The sequence below is a fragment of the Mastigoproctus giganteus genome, chromosome 9, assembly GCF_048544385.1.
Source record: "Mastigoproctus giganteus isolate SK-2022 chromosome 9, ASM4854438v1, whole genome shotgun sequence".
In the NCBI taxonomy this organism is placed as follows: Eukaryota; Metazoa; Arthropoda; class Arachnida; order Uropygi; family Thelyphonidae; genus Mastigoproctus; species Mastigoproctus giganteus.
Genome location: NC_143583.1, coordinates 168,723,919 through 168,743,918, shown reverse-complemented (window position 1 = coordinate 168,743,918; position 20,000 = coordinate 168,723,919). Strand labels below are relative to the sequence as shown.

Genomic DNA, 20,000 nt, shown 5'->3' with positions numbered 1-20,000 from the left:
AATTATTATTTTCATTCAGTTCGATTATGACCACATTATTATCCTGTCAAATTGATCAGACCTTTCCCCTTAACAAACCCATGCTGTGTCTGAAGTATAATTGCAGCCTTGTCTAGATGATCCTGCATTACTTCTTTTACCAGTGACCCCATTATTTCACCTGAAACAGAAGTTAAACTAACAGGTGTATAATTACTCATTTCACCATTTGATCTCCCTTTGTGAAGTGGGAGATACATTTGCACATCTTCAGTCTGTGGGCACCTTCCCTGATTCCAAGGATGCTCTCAAAATTATGTCTATGGGTTTGCTTACTTCTTTTATTGCCTCCCTTAATATAATTAGATAGATCCATCCACCCTGATGTTCAAACTCTTCTGTTTAAATTCAACAGTTTCTCTTCCACTTTCCTCTCACTTATTACACAATCATTTAGCTCCCTGTTAGAGTTTGCTAAACTTCTGGTTACCACTTTCCTAAGAAATTCCTCATGTGTGAATCAGCTTGCATCTATATTCACCAACCTGAGCAGGATCCTTAACAGGCAAACCATTGATGTCAATTGGACCAATCTGATTCATCCCCTTCCTTCTAGAGTTTAAATAAGTAAAGAAGTCTTTACTGTTTTTCTTTGCATCCTTTGTCAAAGATTTCTCATAATCTGCCTTCACTTGCCTAACCTCCTCTGTGACCCGATTACAGACTAGCTTATATCTACCATACACTTCTGTGTTGCCTGATAATTTATATGCATCCCATGCATTTTTCTTCTCTTCGACAAGCTTCATTAGTTGATCTGACATTCACGTAAGCCTAAACCTTGAACAGCATTTCTTAGTTGGCATGAAAAGCCTAGTAACTTCCATGATTAATTCTTTGAATGCTTCTCATTTAGAATTGACTGATTGTAATATCATCAATTGGACCCTCTGTACAGACTATAATACTACTTGAGACCACTGTAGTCACCATTATGAAAGCAAATATCCTTCCCTGCACCTTTTTTTTAAAGATGTATACCTTGATAATTTTCTTAACAAGTACAGGTCAGTGTTGAAAAAATTGCAAGTTAAGGTTAAATTTGAATGTGTCTGAAATTTTTCCCAGATACAATAAGAGGGAGTATACAATGAGTCTTGTCAATCAATTCGGCCCTGGAGAGATTGTGCAAGGATCATGGGATACAATTTTTTTTTTTTCAGCATGTTCTGTGATTGCTAACAAGAGAGACTGCTTCTACAGGGATGGGATACATTTAAGTATAAAGGGTGCAAGAATATTTGCTGATGCTCTTCTGATGATTGAGGCAGTATTCGATCCTTCAGAAAACTGCTAGCTTGGTGAGATTCACAGACTAAAAGATCAAGAGTAGCTGCAGGCAAGAGTAGCTGCAAGCAAGCTTATACATCATGAACAACACACACACACACACACACACACACACACACACACACACACACACACACACACACACACACACACACACACACTTCCCATTTCAGCTATCTTATCTATTCCCTCCAGTAATCTGTCTAGTTCTTCCTTGCACTTATTTAAGCTATCAACTTCCACAACAACAGATGGAAGTTTGTCCCATCAATCAACGAATCGCTGGCTAAAGGCAAACTTCCACATGTCTATTCTGCAACCATTCTTTCTCATCTTGAATTTATGTACCGTCATGTGCATAATCTGAACAAGAGGAAGAATCCCATCAGCACTAAGCTTGTTCAAACTTTTCAAAGCATTAAGCACCACAACCAGATCACCTCGCATTTGGCTAGGCTACAGATGCTACAATTTGCAGAACTGAAACCTTTCTTGGTAAGAGCACCCTTTTGTTCCCCTCACCAATCTTGTTGCCCTTATCTGTACTCATTCCAGCACAGACTATATGCAGTATTCAAGATGTGGCCTGATCATTGCCCTATTCAATGGTATAAACACTTCTTTATCCCTGCTAGAAAAATTCCTGTATATCATTGACAAAAGCCCATGAGCTGTCCTGGCAGCTAGTCTGCACTGCTCAGAGAATTTCATATCTGACTGCACAATTACCCCCCAGGTTTTTTTTCAATTTATACTACTCTGACTGTAGTACCACACAGTTGGTATGGTACTCTGGGGTTAATGCTACCGATATGCAGTACTTTGCATTTCTCAAAGATACAATTCAGTTACCATTTCTCAGCCCATCTGCCAAATTTTTCTAGATTCAGTTGAAGTAGTATACTGTCATTCTCATTAACCAACCTTTGTATCCTCTGCAGCCATGGACATTAAGCCTGATAATGCCTTCATCAGTATCATTGATAAATATAAAAAAAAAAAAAAAAACAATGACCTAACACCAAACCCTTGGGGACTCCACACTGCTCTTTGTGGACTAATAACATTATTAGTGTCCATTCATTACCATTATCTGTCTTCCCCCACTTCCCCCCATCCCTTTATCCATAGCAGCAACTTGCTCTTAATGCCACACTGCTATAATTTGTACAGCAGTGTTTTATGTACAACAGTATCAAAAGCTTTCCTGAAATCCAAGTATATTACATTAAAATTATTATTTTCATTCAGTTCGATTATGACCACATTATTATCCTGTCAAATTGATCAGACCTTTCCCCTTAACAAACCCATGCTGTGTCTGAAGTATAATTGCAGCCTTGTCTAGATGATCCTGCATTACTTCTTTTACCAGTGACCCCATTATTTCACCTGAAACAGAAGTTAAACTAACAGGTGTATAATTACTCATTTCACCATTTGATCTCCCTTTGTGAAGTGGGAGATACATTTGCACATCTTCAGTCTGTGGGCACCTTCCCTGATTCCAAGGATGCTCTCAAAATTATGTCTATGGGTTTGCTTACTTCTTTTATTGCCTCCCTTAATATAATTAGATAGATCCATCCACCCTGATGTTCAAACTCTTCTGTTTAAATTCAACAGTTTCTCTTCCACTTTCCTCTCACTTATTACACAATCATTTAGCTCCCTGTTAGAGTTTGCTAAACTTCTGGTTACCACTTTCCTAAGAAATTCCTCATGTGTGAATCAGCTTGCATCTATATTCACCAACCTGAGCAGGATCCTTAACAGGCAAACCATTGATGTCAATTGGACCAATCTGATTCATCCCCTTCCTTCTAGAGTTTAAATAAGTAAAGAAGTCTTTACTGTTTTTCTTTGCATCCTTTGTCAAAGATTTCTCATAATCTGCCTTCACTTGCCTAACCTCCTCTGTGACCCGATTACAGACTAGCTTATATCTACCATACACTTCTGTGTTGCCTGATAATTTATATGCATCCCATGCATTTTTCTTCTCTTCGACAAGCTTCATTAGTTGATCTGACATTCACGTAAGCCTAAACCTTGAACAGCATTTCTTAGTTGGCATGAAAAGCCTAGTAACTTCCATGATTAATTCTTTGAATGCTTCTCATTTAGAATTGACTGATTGTAATATCATCAATTGGACCCTCTGTACAGACTATAATACTACTTGAGACCACTGTAGTCACCATTATGAAAGCAAATATCCTTCCCTGCACCTTTTTTTTAAAGATGTATACCTTGATAATTTTCTTAACAAGTACAGGTCAGTGTTGAAAAAATTGCAAGTTAAGGTTAAATTTGAATGTGTCTGAAATTTTTCCCAGATACAATAAGAGGGAGTATACAATGAGTCTTGTCAATCAATTCGGCCCTGGAGAGATTGTGCAAGGATCATGGGATACAATTTTTTTTTTTTCAGCATGTTCTGTGATTGCTAACAAGAGAGACTGCTTCTACAGGGATGGGATACATTTAAGTATAAAGGGTGCAAGAATATTTGCTGATGCTCTTCTGATGATTGAGGCAGTATTCGATCCTTCAGAAAACTGCTAGCTTGGTGAGATTCACAGACTAAAAGATCAAGAGTAGCTGCAGGCAGAGGCGAAAGCAATTCTTGCACTGCTTCTATTAGATTGAGCTGCATCCTGAAAAGCAAGGGACTGGTGGGAGTCATCATGGAACAAGTAAATAATGGGCTATATTAGGGTAACTAAGAGTAAGAACAGATGCATGTATACTTGCATGTACACCAATGCTAGGATAATAGTGAGTATAATAAATAAATTTGATAAATTTGAAGTGCTGATCAGGACATCCAAGGCAGATATTGTTGGGATATCAGAGACGTGTCAAGCAGATAAAAGCAGTGCAGAAATGGAATATGGGGAGCACAATGTGTACAGACATGATAGGAAGGAAGGAGGGGTTATGTTGTTAGTTAAGAAACACAAAATCTAAGAAAGTAAGCAAACCCTTAGCCATAATTATGAAGCTTCCTTGGACTCAGAGGAGGTCCCCATGGACTGGTGATGTGCAAATGTGTCCCCAAATCACAAAGGGGATCAAAAGGTGACACAGGTATTTACAGACCTGTTAGTCTAACTTCTGTTCCAGGGAAAACAATGCAGTCACTCCTTAAGGAAGCGGCGCCTACGTAGCCAGGTGGGAAGGAGCAGCAGTGCATAGCACACGCTTCTTGATTAGACTGGGGTTCGAGCCTGTCACCACCAAATACGGAGGATGCAGAAAGGTCAGGGAATGACCACCACATATCCTGGAGCAATATGGCCTTAGTTGCTAATGCTCCTAAAAACCAAACAAACAAACCTTAAGGAAGCGATGCAGGATTATCTAGACAAGACTGCAGTTATAGTTCAGAAACAGCATGGTTTTGTTAAGGGGAAGTCTTGTGTAACAAATTTGATTGGATACTATGATGTGGTCACAAAGGAACCAAAAAATAATGCGAAAAAATAATTTTGATATCATATACTTGGATTTTAGGAAAGTTTTTGATACTGTGACACAAGGAAACTACTGTACAAATTGCAGCAGTATGGCATTAAGGGCAAGTTGCTACAGTGGATAAAAGGATGGTTGAGTGGGAGATGACAGAGTGGTAATCAATGGACACTGCTCCTCATGGACTAATGTTATTAGTGGAGTCTCCCAAGGTTTGGTGTTGGGCCCATTGTTGTTTTCAGTATTTATCAATGATATTGATGATGGTATATGAAGGTTTATGTCTAAGTTTGCAGATGATACGAAGGTTGGCAGGGTTGTTAATGACAGTGATGTTAGTATGCTACTGCAACAGGATCTGGTAGCAGTAACCCCAGAGTAAAGTACCAATTGGCTGGTACTACACTCAGGGTAGTGGAGAATGAAAAGGACATGGGAGTAATTGTGCAGTCAGATATGAAGTTTTCTGAGCAATGCAAAGCGGCTGCAAGATTAGCTCATGGTGTCTTTTCAATGATATACAGGAATTTTGGTAGCAGGGATAAGGGGGTGATTGTGTCCTTGTATAAGGCAATGGTTAGGCCATAGCTTGAGTACTATATACAGGTCTGGATGGCTCATTTTAGGAAAGATGTAGAGCTGTTGGAATGAGTACAGAGAAGGGCAACGAGACTGGTGAGTGGAACAAAGGGTTGCTGTTACCAAGAAAGGCTTAAGTTCTGCAAATTGAAGCTTCTGGAGACTAGGCACCTGCGAGGTGATCTAAGTGAAGTATTATAAGGCTTTGAATATAAGACATTGGCCTCCGTAGCCAAGTGGTCAGGAGTGGGAGTGCAATAGCACACGCTCCTTGAGTAGACCGGGGTTCAAACCCCCTGACTGCTAAATACGGTCGATCTGCCAACCCGCACTGGACCAGTGTGGCAGATTATGGTCCATTTCCCTCAACATGAATTGTTGAGGAGGCTTCCATCCTGCATTGGGTTGATAATGGCTGTAGTTTTTTTTTTTTTTTTTTTTTTTTAAGGCTTTGAATGAATTGAGCAAGCTCAGTGCTAATTGGGATTCTTCCTCTTGCTCAGATTACTCACCTCAGGGGTCATAAATGCAAATTGAGGAAAGACAATTGTAGAATAGATGTGCGGAAAATCACCTTTAGCCAGCAGGTGGTTGATAGTTGTAACAAACTTCCATTTGTTGTAGTGGAGGTCAACAACTTAAATAGGTTCATGGCAGAACTAGACAAACATTTGGAGTGAATGAATGAATGGGTGAAATGGGCAGGGTTTTTTTTTTTTTTTTGGCTGGTACTATATAAGCTTATTTTCTTGCATCATATGCTTCTACTAATGCTAATACATGTAGTTGACATAGATGGACAGTTCAATGTTGAGTCAGTTTGGTGTGACATAAGCACTGGTAAAGCAAAAATGAGAGTAGGAGTGTGTCATAGGCTTAATGACTCTGATGATTACAACAAACAAGTTGTACAGAGAAATAGTGGGCCAGTAAATCAGAATGTCTTATAATGGACGATTTTAACTTCCCAGATATTGACTGGAACTTGTGGGTTGGTCAGTCGCACGCTAGCAAGACTTTTGTGGATTTTTTAAATGATTGTTTTCTACAGCAGCATGTTCGATAGGTAACCAGAGGGAGCAATACCCTTGACCTGATTATCAGCAGTGATTATTAGTGCATTAAGAATTTGCAGATAAAGAAACCACTAGGTGGCAGTGATCACACTGTACTGAAGTGGGATTTTACTTAAAGACGTAACTACCATCAGGGGTAAAGGGAAGGGTTTTTGCTTTCATAAAGGTGACTGACTACAGTGGTCTCAGACAGATTTTAAATTCTACACAGTGGGACCAACTGATGAAGCTACCTACAGCAAATTCTAAATGGGAAGCATTCAAGGATTTAATCTTGGAAGCTACTAGTCTTTTCATACCAATTAAAAAAATACTGTTCAAGTTCTAGGCCTAAATGGATGTCAGATCAACTAATAAGACTCATGGCAGAGAAAAAAAAATCGCACGGGATACATATAAATTATCAGGCCATACGGAAGCCTATGATAGATATAAGCTGTAATTACTTCACAGAGGAAGTTATGCAAGAGAAGACAGATTACGAGAAACCTTTGGCAAAGGATGCAAATAAAAACAGCAAAGACATCTTTACTTATATAAACTCTGAAAGGAAGTGGATAAGTGGATAAAAGGTTGGTTGCATGGGAGAAAACAGAGTGGTAATTAATGGACACTGATTTTTGTAGACTAATGTTATTAGTGGAGTTCCCCAGTGTTCAGTGTTGTGCCCATTGTTGTTTTTTATATTTATCAATGATGTTGATCAAGGTGTATGAGGTTTAATTCATACACTTATTCTGCCTTGAGTACTGTGCACAAGTTTGGAGTCCTCATTTTAGGAAGGATATAGAGTTGCTTGAGCATGTACAGAGAAGGGCAACAAGATTGGTGAGGGGAATGAAAGGGGATCCTCTTACAAAGAAAGGCTGGCGTTCTACAAATTATAGTGACTGGTGACTAGGCACCTGCAAGGTTATCTAATTGAGGTGTATAAGGCCTTGAATGGGTTGAGCAGGCTCAATGGTGATAGGATTCTTCCTCTTGCTCAGATTACCAACCCAATGGGGCATAAATTCAAATTGAGGAAGGACAGTTGTAGAATAGATGTGCAGAAATTTACCTTTATCCAGCGGGCAGTTGATTGCTGGAACAAGGCAAGCGAAGACAGATTATGAGAAATCTTTGGCAAAGGATGCTAAGAAAAACAGCAAGGACTTCTTTAAACTCTAGAAGGAATCAGATGAATCAGATTGGTCCACTTGATATCGATGGTTTGACTGTTGATAATCCTGCTCAGATAGCTGACAATCTGAATGAGTATTTTGCATCTACATTCACACAAAGAGTAATTAAGGCAGGAGAATGCTAGAAGTTTATCAAACTGTAGCAGGGTGCTTAATTATTTTGTAATAACTGAGAGCAAAGTGGAGGAGAAATTGTTGAAGTTAAACATAAGAAAGGCACCCGGTGTGGACGGGATCTATCTTGGAAGTTAAAGGAGGTTGCAAAGGAAGTAAGCAACCTCCTACATTATTATGAGAGCATAATAATGTAAGAAGTTGTAAGCAACCTACTAACTAATGGCGCCTCCGTAGCCAGATGGGCAGGAGCAGCAGTGCATAGCACACGCTTCTTGATTAGACCGGGGTTTGAGCCTGTGACCACCAAATACGGAGGATGCAGAAAGGTCAGGGAATGACCACCGCATATCCCCGGCGCAATATGGCCTTAGTTGCTAATGCTCCTAAAAACGAATTAACAGACAAAAAAAAAAAAAAAAATAGCAACCTGCTACATTATTATGAGAGCATCCTTTGGCTCAGGGGAAGACCCCATGGACTGGAGTTGTGCAAATCTATCCCCAATTCACAAAGGGGGATCTAAGGGTGACACGAGTAATTATACAGACTAGTTAGTGTAACTTCTGTTCCGGGGAAAATAATGGAGTCACTGGTTAAAGAAGTATTGCAGGATCGTCTAGACCAGACTGCAGTAGTAATTGAGATAAAGGGGAAGTCTTCTCTGACCAATTTTATTGGATACTATGATGTGGTTACAAGGGAACTGGATGCAAAATACAATCTTGATATCATATATTTGGATTTCAGGAAAGCTTTTGACATTTGTGCACAAATTGGAGCGGTACAGTATTAGCGGCAAGTTGCTACAATGGATAAAAGGGTAGTTGAGTGGGAGAAGACAAGAGAGTGGTAATCAATGGATGCTGCACTTCATGGACTAATGTTATTAGTGGAATCCCTCAGGGTTAGGTGTTGGGCTCACCGTTGTTTTGTATATTTATCAATAATATTGATGAAGGTATATCAGGTTTAATGTTGAAGTTTGCAGATGATACAAAGGTCGGTAGGGTTGTTAATGACAGTAATAGCAGTGTGCTACTGCAACAGGATCTAAAAAAAGTGGGGAGATTGACTGAGAAGTGGCAACTGAAGTTTAATATTGAGAAATGAAAAGTATTCTATATTGGTAGAAGTAACCCCCCAGAGAAACATACTAAATGTATGGTACTACACTTAGAGTAGTAGAAAATGAAAAAGACTTGGGTGTAATTGTGCAGTCAGAATATGAAATTTTCTGAGCAATGCAGACAGACAGACATAGCAGCTCATGGGGTATTGTCAATGACATACAGAAATTTTGCTAGTAGGGAAAAGGAGGTGATAATCACTTTGCATAAGGCAATGGTCGGGCCAAGCCTTGAGTTCTGCTTAGAGGTCTAGAGACCTCATTTTAGGAAGGATGTAGAATTGCTTGAGCGAGTGGCGCCTCTGTAGCCAGGTGGGCCGGAGCTGCAGTGCATAGCACACACTTCTTGATTAGACCGGGGTTTGAGCCCGTGACCACCAAACACGGAGGATGCGGAAAGGTCAGGGAATGACCACCGCATATCGCCGGAGCAATATGGCCTTAGTTGCAAATGCTCCTAAAAAAAAAAAAACCATGCTTGAGCGACTACAGAGAAGGGCAACAAGATTTGTGAGGGGAATGAAGGGAGTTGTCTTACCAAGAAAGATTTACGTTCTGCAAATTGCAATGTGTGGAGACTAGGCATCTGCGAGGTGATCTGATTGAGGTGTATAAGGCCTTGAATGGGTTGAGCATGCTGAATTCTGATAGGATGCTTCTGCTTGTGCAGGTTACGAACCTGAGGGGGCATAAATTCAAATCGAGGAAAGAGAGTTATAGAATAGATGTGCAGAAATTTGCCTTTAGCCAGCAGGTAGTTAATTGCTGGAACAAACTTCCAACTGTCGTGGAAGTTGATAACTTAAATAAATTTAAGGAGGAACTGGACAAATGCTTGCAGGGAATGGATATGTGAAATGTTTTTTTTTTTGGCTGATGCTACATTAGTTTGCTTTCTTGCATCACATGCCTCTAGTACTACTACTACATTCCATCTGTTATTGCGGATGTTGACAGCTTAAATAAATTCAAGGCAGAAATAGAAAAACATTTGGAGCGAATGGTTGAGTGAAATGTGATTTTTTTTTTTTTGGCTGATACTGTATAAGTTCGCTTTCTTGCATCACATGCCTCTACTAATGGTAATGGTTGACACCTTTAAGCAAATCTTGCATCAATGCACTGTGATCACTGCTACCTGGTTCCTTTGTCTGCAGATTCTTAATGCACGAATAATCTTTATCAGATCATTAATATTACTCCCTCTGGTTGCCTCTCTAACATGCTGCTGTTGAAAACAGTCATCCAATAAATCCCCAAAAAATGTTGTGTGTGTGTGTGACCAAACCGCAAGTTCCTGTCAATATCTGGAAAGTTAAAATCTCCCATTATAAGATATTGTAGTTTACTGGCCTAGTCTATTTCTCTGTACAAGTTTATTATACTAATTAGAGTCATTAAGCCTATAACAGACTTCTACTCTCATTTTTGCTTTTCTAGTGCTTATACAAATCACCCTACACTGACTCAACATTGTACTGATCATCCATGCCAACTAGATGCATTACATTAGATTTTATGTGGTTCTTATCTAAGATCACAACCCCCCCCCCCTCCAATCCTGGCTGTCCTTTCTGCACACATTATACTCCAAAATTCAAATTCTGTATCCCTGATATCTGTGTGACACAACATCTCTGATACCCCAACAATATCTGCATTTGATGACTTGACTAGCACTTCAAATTTATTTACTATAGTCCTAGTATTGGTGTACTTGCAAGTATACATGCATCTGTTCTTACTCTTACACTAACACTGCCAATGTATTTACTTGTTCCATGATGACTCCCACCAGAACCTTGCTTTCCAGACTGCTGCTCAATCTAATAGAAGCAGTGCAAGAATCACTTTCACCTTTGCCACTACTGTTAATCTTTTAGTCTGTGAATTCACCCAAGCTAGCAGGTTTCCAACCCACCTAACAGTGCCTTGATAGTATCGCCAAATATTTTTTCACCCTTTCTATTTAAGTGTATCCCATCCCTGTAGAAGCAGTATCTTCTGTTAACAAGTGCTGACCGCAGTGAGAAAAATTATACCCCATGAGCCTTGCACAGTCTCTTCAGGATCGAATTGATTGACAAGGCTCTCATCTTATACTCCCTCCTATCGTGTCTGGGCCAGACATGAATAAAAGTAGTGGGGTAGAACCACACTACTTTAATTTGTTGTAATACTAGTGTGTGAAGAATAAACACACAATTCTGTGTGTGTTCATTATTCAAAATAATTACTCGGGATAGAGAATTATCTGATTATGTTTCTTTCTAGTTCAAATTATTTATAAAACTGTCTTACATGGTCTAACGATTATTAATGGTGTCTAATCACCATAAAGTATTCCTTTTTTAAAGATTTATTTGAAATATTCATTATAATTTTTGAACAGTAAACACAGAAAGCAATAATCATTTGGGACAGGGAGAAATAGCATCCTGGATAATATTTAAATTTCATATGCTTTGCAGTGTGCCAAAAATTTGAATGTTTTGAAAAAATTTTAAAATGATGTTGAAAATAGCCTTTGTTTTTTTTCTAATTTCCTCTTTATGCAGTCTTTCTACGTGGTACTGATGTCCACTTTTTTTCTTTGGTGGCATGTCTAAAATTAATTTGGTGTTTATTGTTTTATTTAAATTATAAATCACAATATCCAAGATTATCTGTTTATATATAACAATCACAAAAACACTATAACTTATAACTTATTCAGTTTGTACACAATGCGTGAATTGCGAAATGCTATGCATTCGAGCATGTGCTGATGAAGGGATTGCCTGATTGGTCCCTTCAAAGTTACATTCTGGACAACAAAAGATCTGTGATGCTATGCAGTATGTACTCAGGTGTAAGGATGCATGCAGGCTTGAATCGCCATGTGAAAATTAATTTTCACCCTCCCTGTGCTGTCATCTTGATTCAACATCATCAAGGGGTGCCATTTCGTCAGCTAGCCTCGGGTGTTGAAATAGCTTGTCACTGTACTGATGTGGCCTGTCAATGCCGCCCTTCTCCTGTTGGCGCCTTTGGCACCTGCCCCAATGTCAAGGCATTCCTACGCCACTGGGTGTCAGGATCATTTAGAAGCATATTCCTGAGTCTGATAGTGATGGAGGCCTTTAAGCCTTTACAAAACTGTTAAAGAGGTTTAGATGTTTTGATTGTTTCAGAAAATGCTCTCAGTTCCATAATATCAGCAAGAAAGTAGAGGCTTCTAGTGCAGATATTTCAGCAGCTGAAGTTCTGACCAGCTAAAAAATAAATCATTGAAGTGAGAGGATATTCTTTGATATTCATGAGACAGGGCTATTCTGGAAGAGGATGCCTTTCAGAACCAACATTGCTCAGGAGGAGAAATATGTTCCTGGACACAAAATTGCCAAGGATAGATTGACTCATATGAGGCAATGCAGCAAAAGACTTCACACCTAATCTTCTGTTTGTCTACCAAGCTGAGAATTAATGAGCATTAAAAGGCTGTATAAAGGGTATGCATCTGGTCATTGGAAAGTCAAATACCTAGGCAACCATTTCACTTTTTTTTTTGATTGGGTCACTGAGTACCATGTGCCTTCTGTTAAAGATTATTGTAAAGCAAATAAACTCTCAATGGTCCTGGGCATCCCAACTATCTTGGTGATCTTGATCCCAAAGTGAAGGTTATATTTTTACCTCCCAACACAACCTCCATCCTGCAGGACCAAGGAGTTATCACCACCTCGAAGCACATTACTCAGTAGGAATGTTTATGAAGTCAGTTGCAGAAACTGTTGGAGAAAATGCACCAGGTTTGCAGGTATTCTGGAGAAAATTCAATGTGCTGGATGCAATGAAGATCATCGTACAAGTGTGCTCTAACATGGTTAGACCATGCTTATATGATGATCTAATATTAATGGGGATATAGAAAAAAAAGTGTCCAGTGCTTTCATAAATGAATTATAAAACATCACATGAGGATGCGGTGGCAGCTGAGGTTGTGGAAATGGCTAAACAATTGAACTTAGAATTGGAGCTTCAGAGTGAAAAATAATTGCTCAGTTCTCGTGCTGAAGAATTGGGGAATCTGATGAGTTTATGTAAAAGCAGAGGGGTATTGCAGTGCCTTTAGTTCTGGAGAGTCCCACAATGAGGACTCTTACAACTAAGGGATTAAATGAATCATTCAAGCTTCTGGAGCAAACAAACTAATTAACAAACATTATGTTAGAGGAAAAGGATGTCCAGAAAAACAACCCTTGAAATCCTACTTTAAAATAGCAGCTCCTACTGCTACTAGATCATCTGGTGATTTAAATGATGCCACAAAGAATATCTCTGTCTCATTCTTTTTAATTCAAAAGCAGATATTCATATATAAGTTCTGTTTTTACTGTCTACCATGTTTATATTAATAAATATGTGTGATATATATATATATTTTTTGCTTCATGTAGTAATTTCAGAAATGAATAAACTAAATTTTTTTTACATTAGTAGAAGACATTTATTCTCATTTAACAAATTTTTGGCTAAAAAATACTTTTCTAGAAGCTACTAATTTATCATAGCAGTAACCATCTATGCATTTTTATCTCTCACCTTACTTCATGTTATATATTATAAATATTATAGCTGGAAGTAATGGACCCTTCTTGTGTGGAAAACAAACAACTTTTGAAGGAGGAATGAGAGAGTCAGCTATAGCGTGGTGGCCTGGTAAAATTCCAGCAGGACAGGTTAGTTTCTTGAATATATAGCCATAATTTTAATTTATTTATTTTAGATCGAAACTAGAGTCCTCATTTCTGTGCAGTGTGCTGTTGAGGTACTTTACAGTAGTGAAGAGTACCAGTTTTCAAGGATATAAACATGAGTCAATGTACAAAAATTAATAAATATGATTGTCAACTTTCATATGATGAGACTGTACAAATACTGATAGAACTGTAGAAAAAAGTTCAGGAAAGGAGTAAACAAAAAATTTGCGGCTCCTTGTTTCAGATATTGTATATGAATTGACATAAGGTGAATAAAAAAACTCTGAGTACACAGATGGAAAGACAGTCTCTTTGGAATCATTCAGACATTAGCAATAAAGAGGTCACAGTATAAGTATTGGGGGTGGACAAGATAAAGTTCAGCCAGCATTTGTTTTCTGTATTGCCTGTCTCTGAAATCCTTACTGATATCATTTGTGCGGTGTAACAGATTTCTGTGTTCAAGAGAAACATCCATGAAATACACCGATAGGGTTTGGCAGCCTGCTGTAATAAGTACTTGCTGGAGTTTTAGTAATGCTTCTTGTCTGTTTTAGCAAATTAAGACTTTAATTTCTGGGGTATCAAGAATGTGTGACCAGAGGAAACTGAGAGAAACAATATCCCTAAAGGAATTTGATGTCTTTAAGGGATGATATCTAATGATGTAAACCCTACTGTCTTTAATGCTATGGGTAGGTTTCTTGTGATGCTGTTCATCCAATGAAGGAACCAGTATTCAAGCCAACAACGTTGCTTTCAGATGGGTGGGAGAATTTCTAGAGCATTAAGAATGTGACCAGAAGGAGCTGAGAGTAACAATATTACAGAGGAAATTTAATATCCATTGCCTTTGATGCTGACAAGTGGTTCATTGAGATGACTTTGTGCAATGAGGGGACCAGTAATCAAGCATAAGGTGTGACTTTGGATAGGTAGGTAGGAGGTGCAGAAGACCAAATAACTGATGTGTGTAAGCAGTTGGCTTTAATACTCTTTAAGAATATATGGATAAAAAATTCCAATGACTTCTTGTGTGATTTTCCATGTAACAGCATATTCTTAATATTTGTAATCCTTAAAGTGAAGAGAAAAAGTCAAGTTATGTGAGAATATAACTTGACTAAAGTTATATGGTTAATATAGTCAAGTAAAGCTAAAGTCCTTGTTCTGTAACTTTTTAATACTGAATCCACTTAATAAAGGTTGAGTTGTTGTTAATTCCTCCACCTTTTCTTGGTGAAGGTTAGTAGTAGTAACCTTCACCAAGAAAAGTATGGCAACTGATGCAAGAAAGCAAGCTTATGTAGCATCAGCAATAAATAAAAAAAAATAAAAATGAAAGGCAACACTTCCTCATTTCACCTATCCATCCCCTCTAAGAGTTTATCTAGTTCTTTGAATTTATTCAGACTATTCCACAACACAGAATGAGGGTTTGTTCCAGCAACAAACCAGCCTCTGGCTGAAGGTAGATTTTTGTGCATTTAATCTGCAACCACCCTTCCTCAATTTGAATTTGTGCCCCTTCATGTATAGTTTGAACAAGAAGGAGGATTCCATCAGCATTGAGCTTATTCAATCCATTGAAAGCCTTAAACAACTCAATCAGATTACCTCACACATGACTGGTCTCCAGACACAGCAATTTGCAGAACTGAAGTCTTTCTTAATTAAGAGCACCCCTTTGTTCCCCTCACCAATCTCCGTACTCATTCCAGCAACTCTACATCCTTCCTGAAATGAGGCCTCCAGATCTATGTGCAGTACTCGTGGTGTGGCCTGACCATTGCCTTATACAATGGGATAATCATGTCATTTTTCTCTTTTAGCAAAATTCTTGTATATCATTGACAAAACCTCATGAGCTGCCCTGGCAGCCTGTCTACACTACTCAATGAACTTTATATCTGACTGCACAATTACCCCAGGTCTTTTTCATTTTCCAATACCCCAGCATAGTACCACATAGTTGGTACATTATTCTGGGGTTACTGCTACCCATATTCAGTACTTTGCATTTGTCAATGTGAAACTTCAATTGCCATTTCTGGAATTGCCATTCCTAACTTTTCTAGATCCTGTTCCAGTAGTATACTGTCATTAACCGTCATTAACAATCTTGCAAACCTAACCTTTGACATGGACATTAAGCCTAATATGCCTTCATCAATATCATTGATAAATATAGAAAATAACAATGGGGCCCCCAACACCTAACCCTGGGGACTCCACTAATAGCATTAATCCACCAAGAGTAGTGTTCATTGATTAACACTCTGTCTTCTCCCACTTCTCCAACTAGATATACCAGTTTTATTAAGATAAGTTAGGTTAGAGACAGTTAGAAATATTTCTAAACAGTCATGTTATATGATTTGGTGTTATGAACAAGCAACATTCACTTATATCAAAAATGAGAAGTGCTTGCTGTCATTAAAGAAGACTGCAATTAGCAAGTACACTGAAAGGACAGAATTCATGGGATACTTGGTTCCTGGGCAATGCGACACTATTACCCCTCTCGCTAGTGGATGAACCCACCGCTTGGCAGGTATATATAAGTACACTGCATTCACATAGACGGTAATTTGATGTTAGTATGGATAAATGTCGTGAGTTAACCGACTTTGAAAGAGGGATGATAGTGGATGCCCAATGCATGAGTCACTCTATCGCGGAGGTGATACAGAAATTGCACTATCCCCATTTGACAGTATCAAGAGCATATTGGGAATATGTCATTTTCAGAATAACATCTCATCATGGACAGCGCTATGGGAGGAGAAAGGTGGTGGATGAACATGGCCGTCGACATCTGTTTCACATTGTTTCAGCCAACCAGAGAGAAACTGGCACAAATTACTGCCAACTACAAGGGAGTGCCAGAAATGTCTCCACCAAGACCATCAGGCGATTATTAGCCGCAATAGGTTATGGGAACTGATGACCCACCAGAGTCCCATTGCTAACACCACGACACAGGACTCTATGCCTCAACTGGATGAATGAACATCAGCACTGGACCGTGGATGATTGGAGATGGGTCTCCTGGTCCAATGAGTCCTATTTCCAGTTATTTCGAGCAGACAGGAGGGTGCGTATCTGGCAAAACTGCACAAAGCTATGCACCCGTCATGTCAACGAGGAAATGTTCAGGCAGGTGGTCGGTCGGTAATGGTCTGGGGTGTGTCCTACTGGCACACATTGGGACCTCTGGTACGTCTAGATGCATCTCTGAATGGTCCAGGTTACATATACATTCTTGCAGACCCTCTGCATTCCTTCATAGTCATCGTGTACCCACAGGGCAGTGGACTCTTTCAGCAGGACAATGCGCCTCCCCACAGAGCTGTGGTGACTAGAACATGGTTTGAAGAACATTCTGCAGATTTTGCTACCATGGAATGGCCTCCCCCATTCACCAGACATGAAATCTGTGGAGCATCTTTGGGATGCTGCGAAAAGGTCCGTTTGAGCTTTGGATCCTCCACCAGGAATGCAACAGAATTATGGACAGTGGTGCAGCAAGCATGGATGGAAATACCTCTGGAACACTTTCATGAACTAGTGGGCTCGATGCGTCACCATGTGACTGCATTATCCGGGCGAAGGGTGAGCCTACCCGTTACTAGGTAGGTATCCCATGATTTCTATCCCCTCAGTGTAATATTTTATAATTATAATTTTTTCTATATAAAGGGGGAGGGGTTGAGCACAATATGCATTATTCTGGCCACCTGTCAGCTATGTTTGTTAAAAAAATGTTCAAAAAATTATTTTTCGTATATATTTAAGATAAGATTTATTTATTTATACAGGTTTCTAATCAGGTGGCAACAATAATGGATCTGTTTCCAACTATCTTGGAAATTGTAGGACTTCCCCTTCCTGTAGGACATGTATTTGATGGAATCTCTCTTGCTTCTAATATGTTCACAGGAAAAACAAAAAATAGGTAATTGAGTTATTAATGTGTATTTCAGATAGCAGTAAGATGAGGAAGGCAAGCTTGTTTAGCATGTCTTTAAAAAAAAAAAAAGAAAAAAGTCAACTAGTTTCACCCAAGTATTTTTTCATATCCCAGGTAGTTGGACAGATACTTCCAATTCTTCCTGAAATTTGCATAGTCTTTCTAGTTGTAAGACTAGATGGTAATTTATTCTGACATTTAAGGTAAAACAGATATCCCATTTGCCATATCCAGTTCACAATCAAAGACCGGCAAACGCAGAAGAAAATCTGTATGCAGAAATAATTTATATGCATGCAATATAACTGATACACCAGAAAAAGAAAGCATTTGGCTTTTGGATCAAATTCTCATAAAAATATCCATTTCTTGGATATTAATAATACAGTTTCATTAATATCCGAGAAATGGTGGCTGCTGTTGTAAGCAGCAGTTAATTCTATTTCAGGGTTGCAGTTAAGGATGTGCTTCCAATTTGTTAACAAAGCTTTCTTGAGAATTTCTGTTAAGGGTCATCCCCAGTTAAAATAGTCTGTTAAATTTTATCGAACTGATTTTTTTACCAAGTGGTTTGGATAATCCAAAAAATGTAAAAAGGGGCTTATATGGGAGTCCCTTTCAGCACACTCCTGGTTGCAGCAAATGTTTACATTGCATTTTTCCAATGAAACATGTTTTTTGGAGCAGTAAGGAATTCCTCCCTTGCTGCCTATAAAGTAAGCTTATTTAGCTATTTCTATTAACTGTTGGCAGGGTTCTGATGTTGATAATTTATTGTTATATTGATATTAACAAAGGTAGAGTGATGCAAGGAAGCCAGACCTATTCAGCATGAAACACAAAAAAAGAAAAAAAAAATCCAGGTAACCAACTAACCTTTACTTAAATTGCCATAAACTTTCTAGTTTTACAAAATTAGGTAGTAATTTATTCCAACGGTAATAAATTACTACCCTTTGGCTAAAAGAATTTTTTTATATCCTTAATTTAAGTGCATATCCTATAGTTTGCAAAACCCATAAAAGAAAAAGCTATCCATTCATTCATTTAATTTATTCACAAGCACCTCGGTCAATACAAACATCTAGCAGTTCTCTTTATAGGAATGATTCTTTATATCAATAACTAACCTTGGTCTTCACTGTGCTTTTTTCAGTAGATCCATGTCCTTCTTGATATGAAGGTTCCAAACTGGATTTCAGTACCCTAGGCGTATGGTCTAATTAAGGCTTTATACAATGGAATAATTACCTCTTTGTCCTTAGTGAAATTCATGTACATCGTGGATAAAACACCATGTGCTGTCCTGGGAGTCTGCTCTGCTATTGAGAGAATGCCATGTTCTGACTGCATAACTACAGTACTTTCAAGTATTTTTCTTTGTTAACTTTAAGGTTATTAAGTATACTGCACTTTCAGATAAATTTGTATGCTTTTCAGTATTTCATTTCAGTCACAGGGTGATCTTTGCTTCCACCAAAGGGTGAGTTTATATGTTTTTAAAATGTATAGCATCACTAAAAAAGTAAATCCACTACACCAGAGGTCGCCAATTAGTTTTCATCGGGGTCTGTATTAGAAAAAAAATTTAATCGCCGTCCCGCATGCTTGAAATTAAAATAAAATTAATAAATCATCTAATAGACATTAGGTGATCTCTGTATTTATTTATGTAATTACTATAGATACAATGTAAAAATTTATGTACATATACATATTAAGAAGAAAAATTGCAATTTTTGTAAAACATTTTTTTTTTTATTTATGTACATATACATAAATAATGAAAAAAAATGACTTTTTTTTTTTTTTTTTTGCTAAAACAATTTTTGTAAAATTTGGAGCAAATCTTGTACTTGATATTTAAAGCAAATTTCACAGATGATCATTTGTTAGCCAAGATCAAAACTTGTTCTCTATATGGTTCATTTTTGCAAATGTTGATTCACATATATATGTTGATTTGAACATTAGTAAATTAATAAGAGGAGTTTACCTCAATATCGTACGTGGAACACTTCCGTATGATACCCTCCAGAAATTAAACCGGAAAAAATGAAAAAAATCGCAACTTACCGGTACATAAAAGTAAAATAAATAATTAAAGAAAAATATAAATAATCAATTTAACACAATTCAAAAACAATTAAAATTCAAATAAACGCAATTAAAAGAATCTAACGAAAATATTCAAAACGATTTTCCTTCCTGATAATATTATAATATTATCAGGAAGGAAATTAATTAATTATAATATAATAATAGTTTAATAATATTCATGCTAGACTCAAATTTACATTGGAAAGGGAAGATACGGATACAAAGTCATTAAACTTTCTAAATTTCACGCTTACCCGGGACTCGAACAAAATACAATTTAGCATCTATCGAAAACCC

General features: G+C 38.0%; 1 protein-coding gene across 3 annotated transcripts in view; it reads left to right on the top strand.

Moving 5' to 3' along the window:
• LOC150080879 (N-acetylgalactosamine-6-sulfatase-like) overlaps window positions 1-20,000 on the top strand; it is a 241,365-nt gene that overhangs the window by 149,679 nt on the left and 71,686 nt on the right. For all 3 annotated transcript variants that reach the window (XM_090381786.1, XM_090381785.1, XM_090381784.1), the window contains 2 exons: window positions 13,506-13,609; window positions 17,452-17,588. In XM_090381786.1, the coding sequence (XP_090237912.1) occupies window positions 13,506-13,609; window positions 17,452-17,588 (241 nt within the window). The remainder of the gene's footprint in view (window positions 1-13,505; window positions 13,610-17,451; window positions 17,589-20,000) is intronic.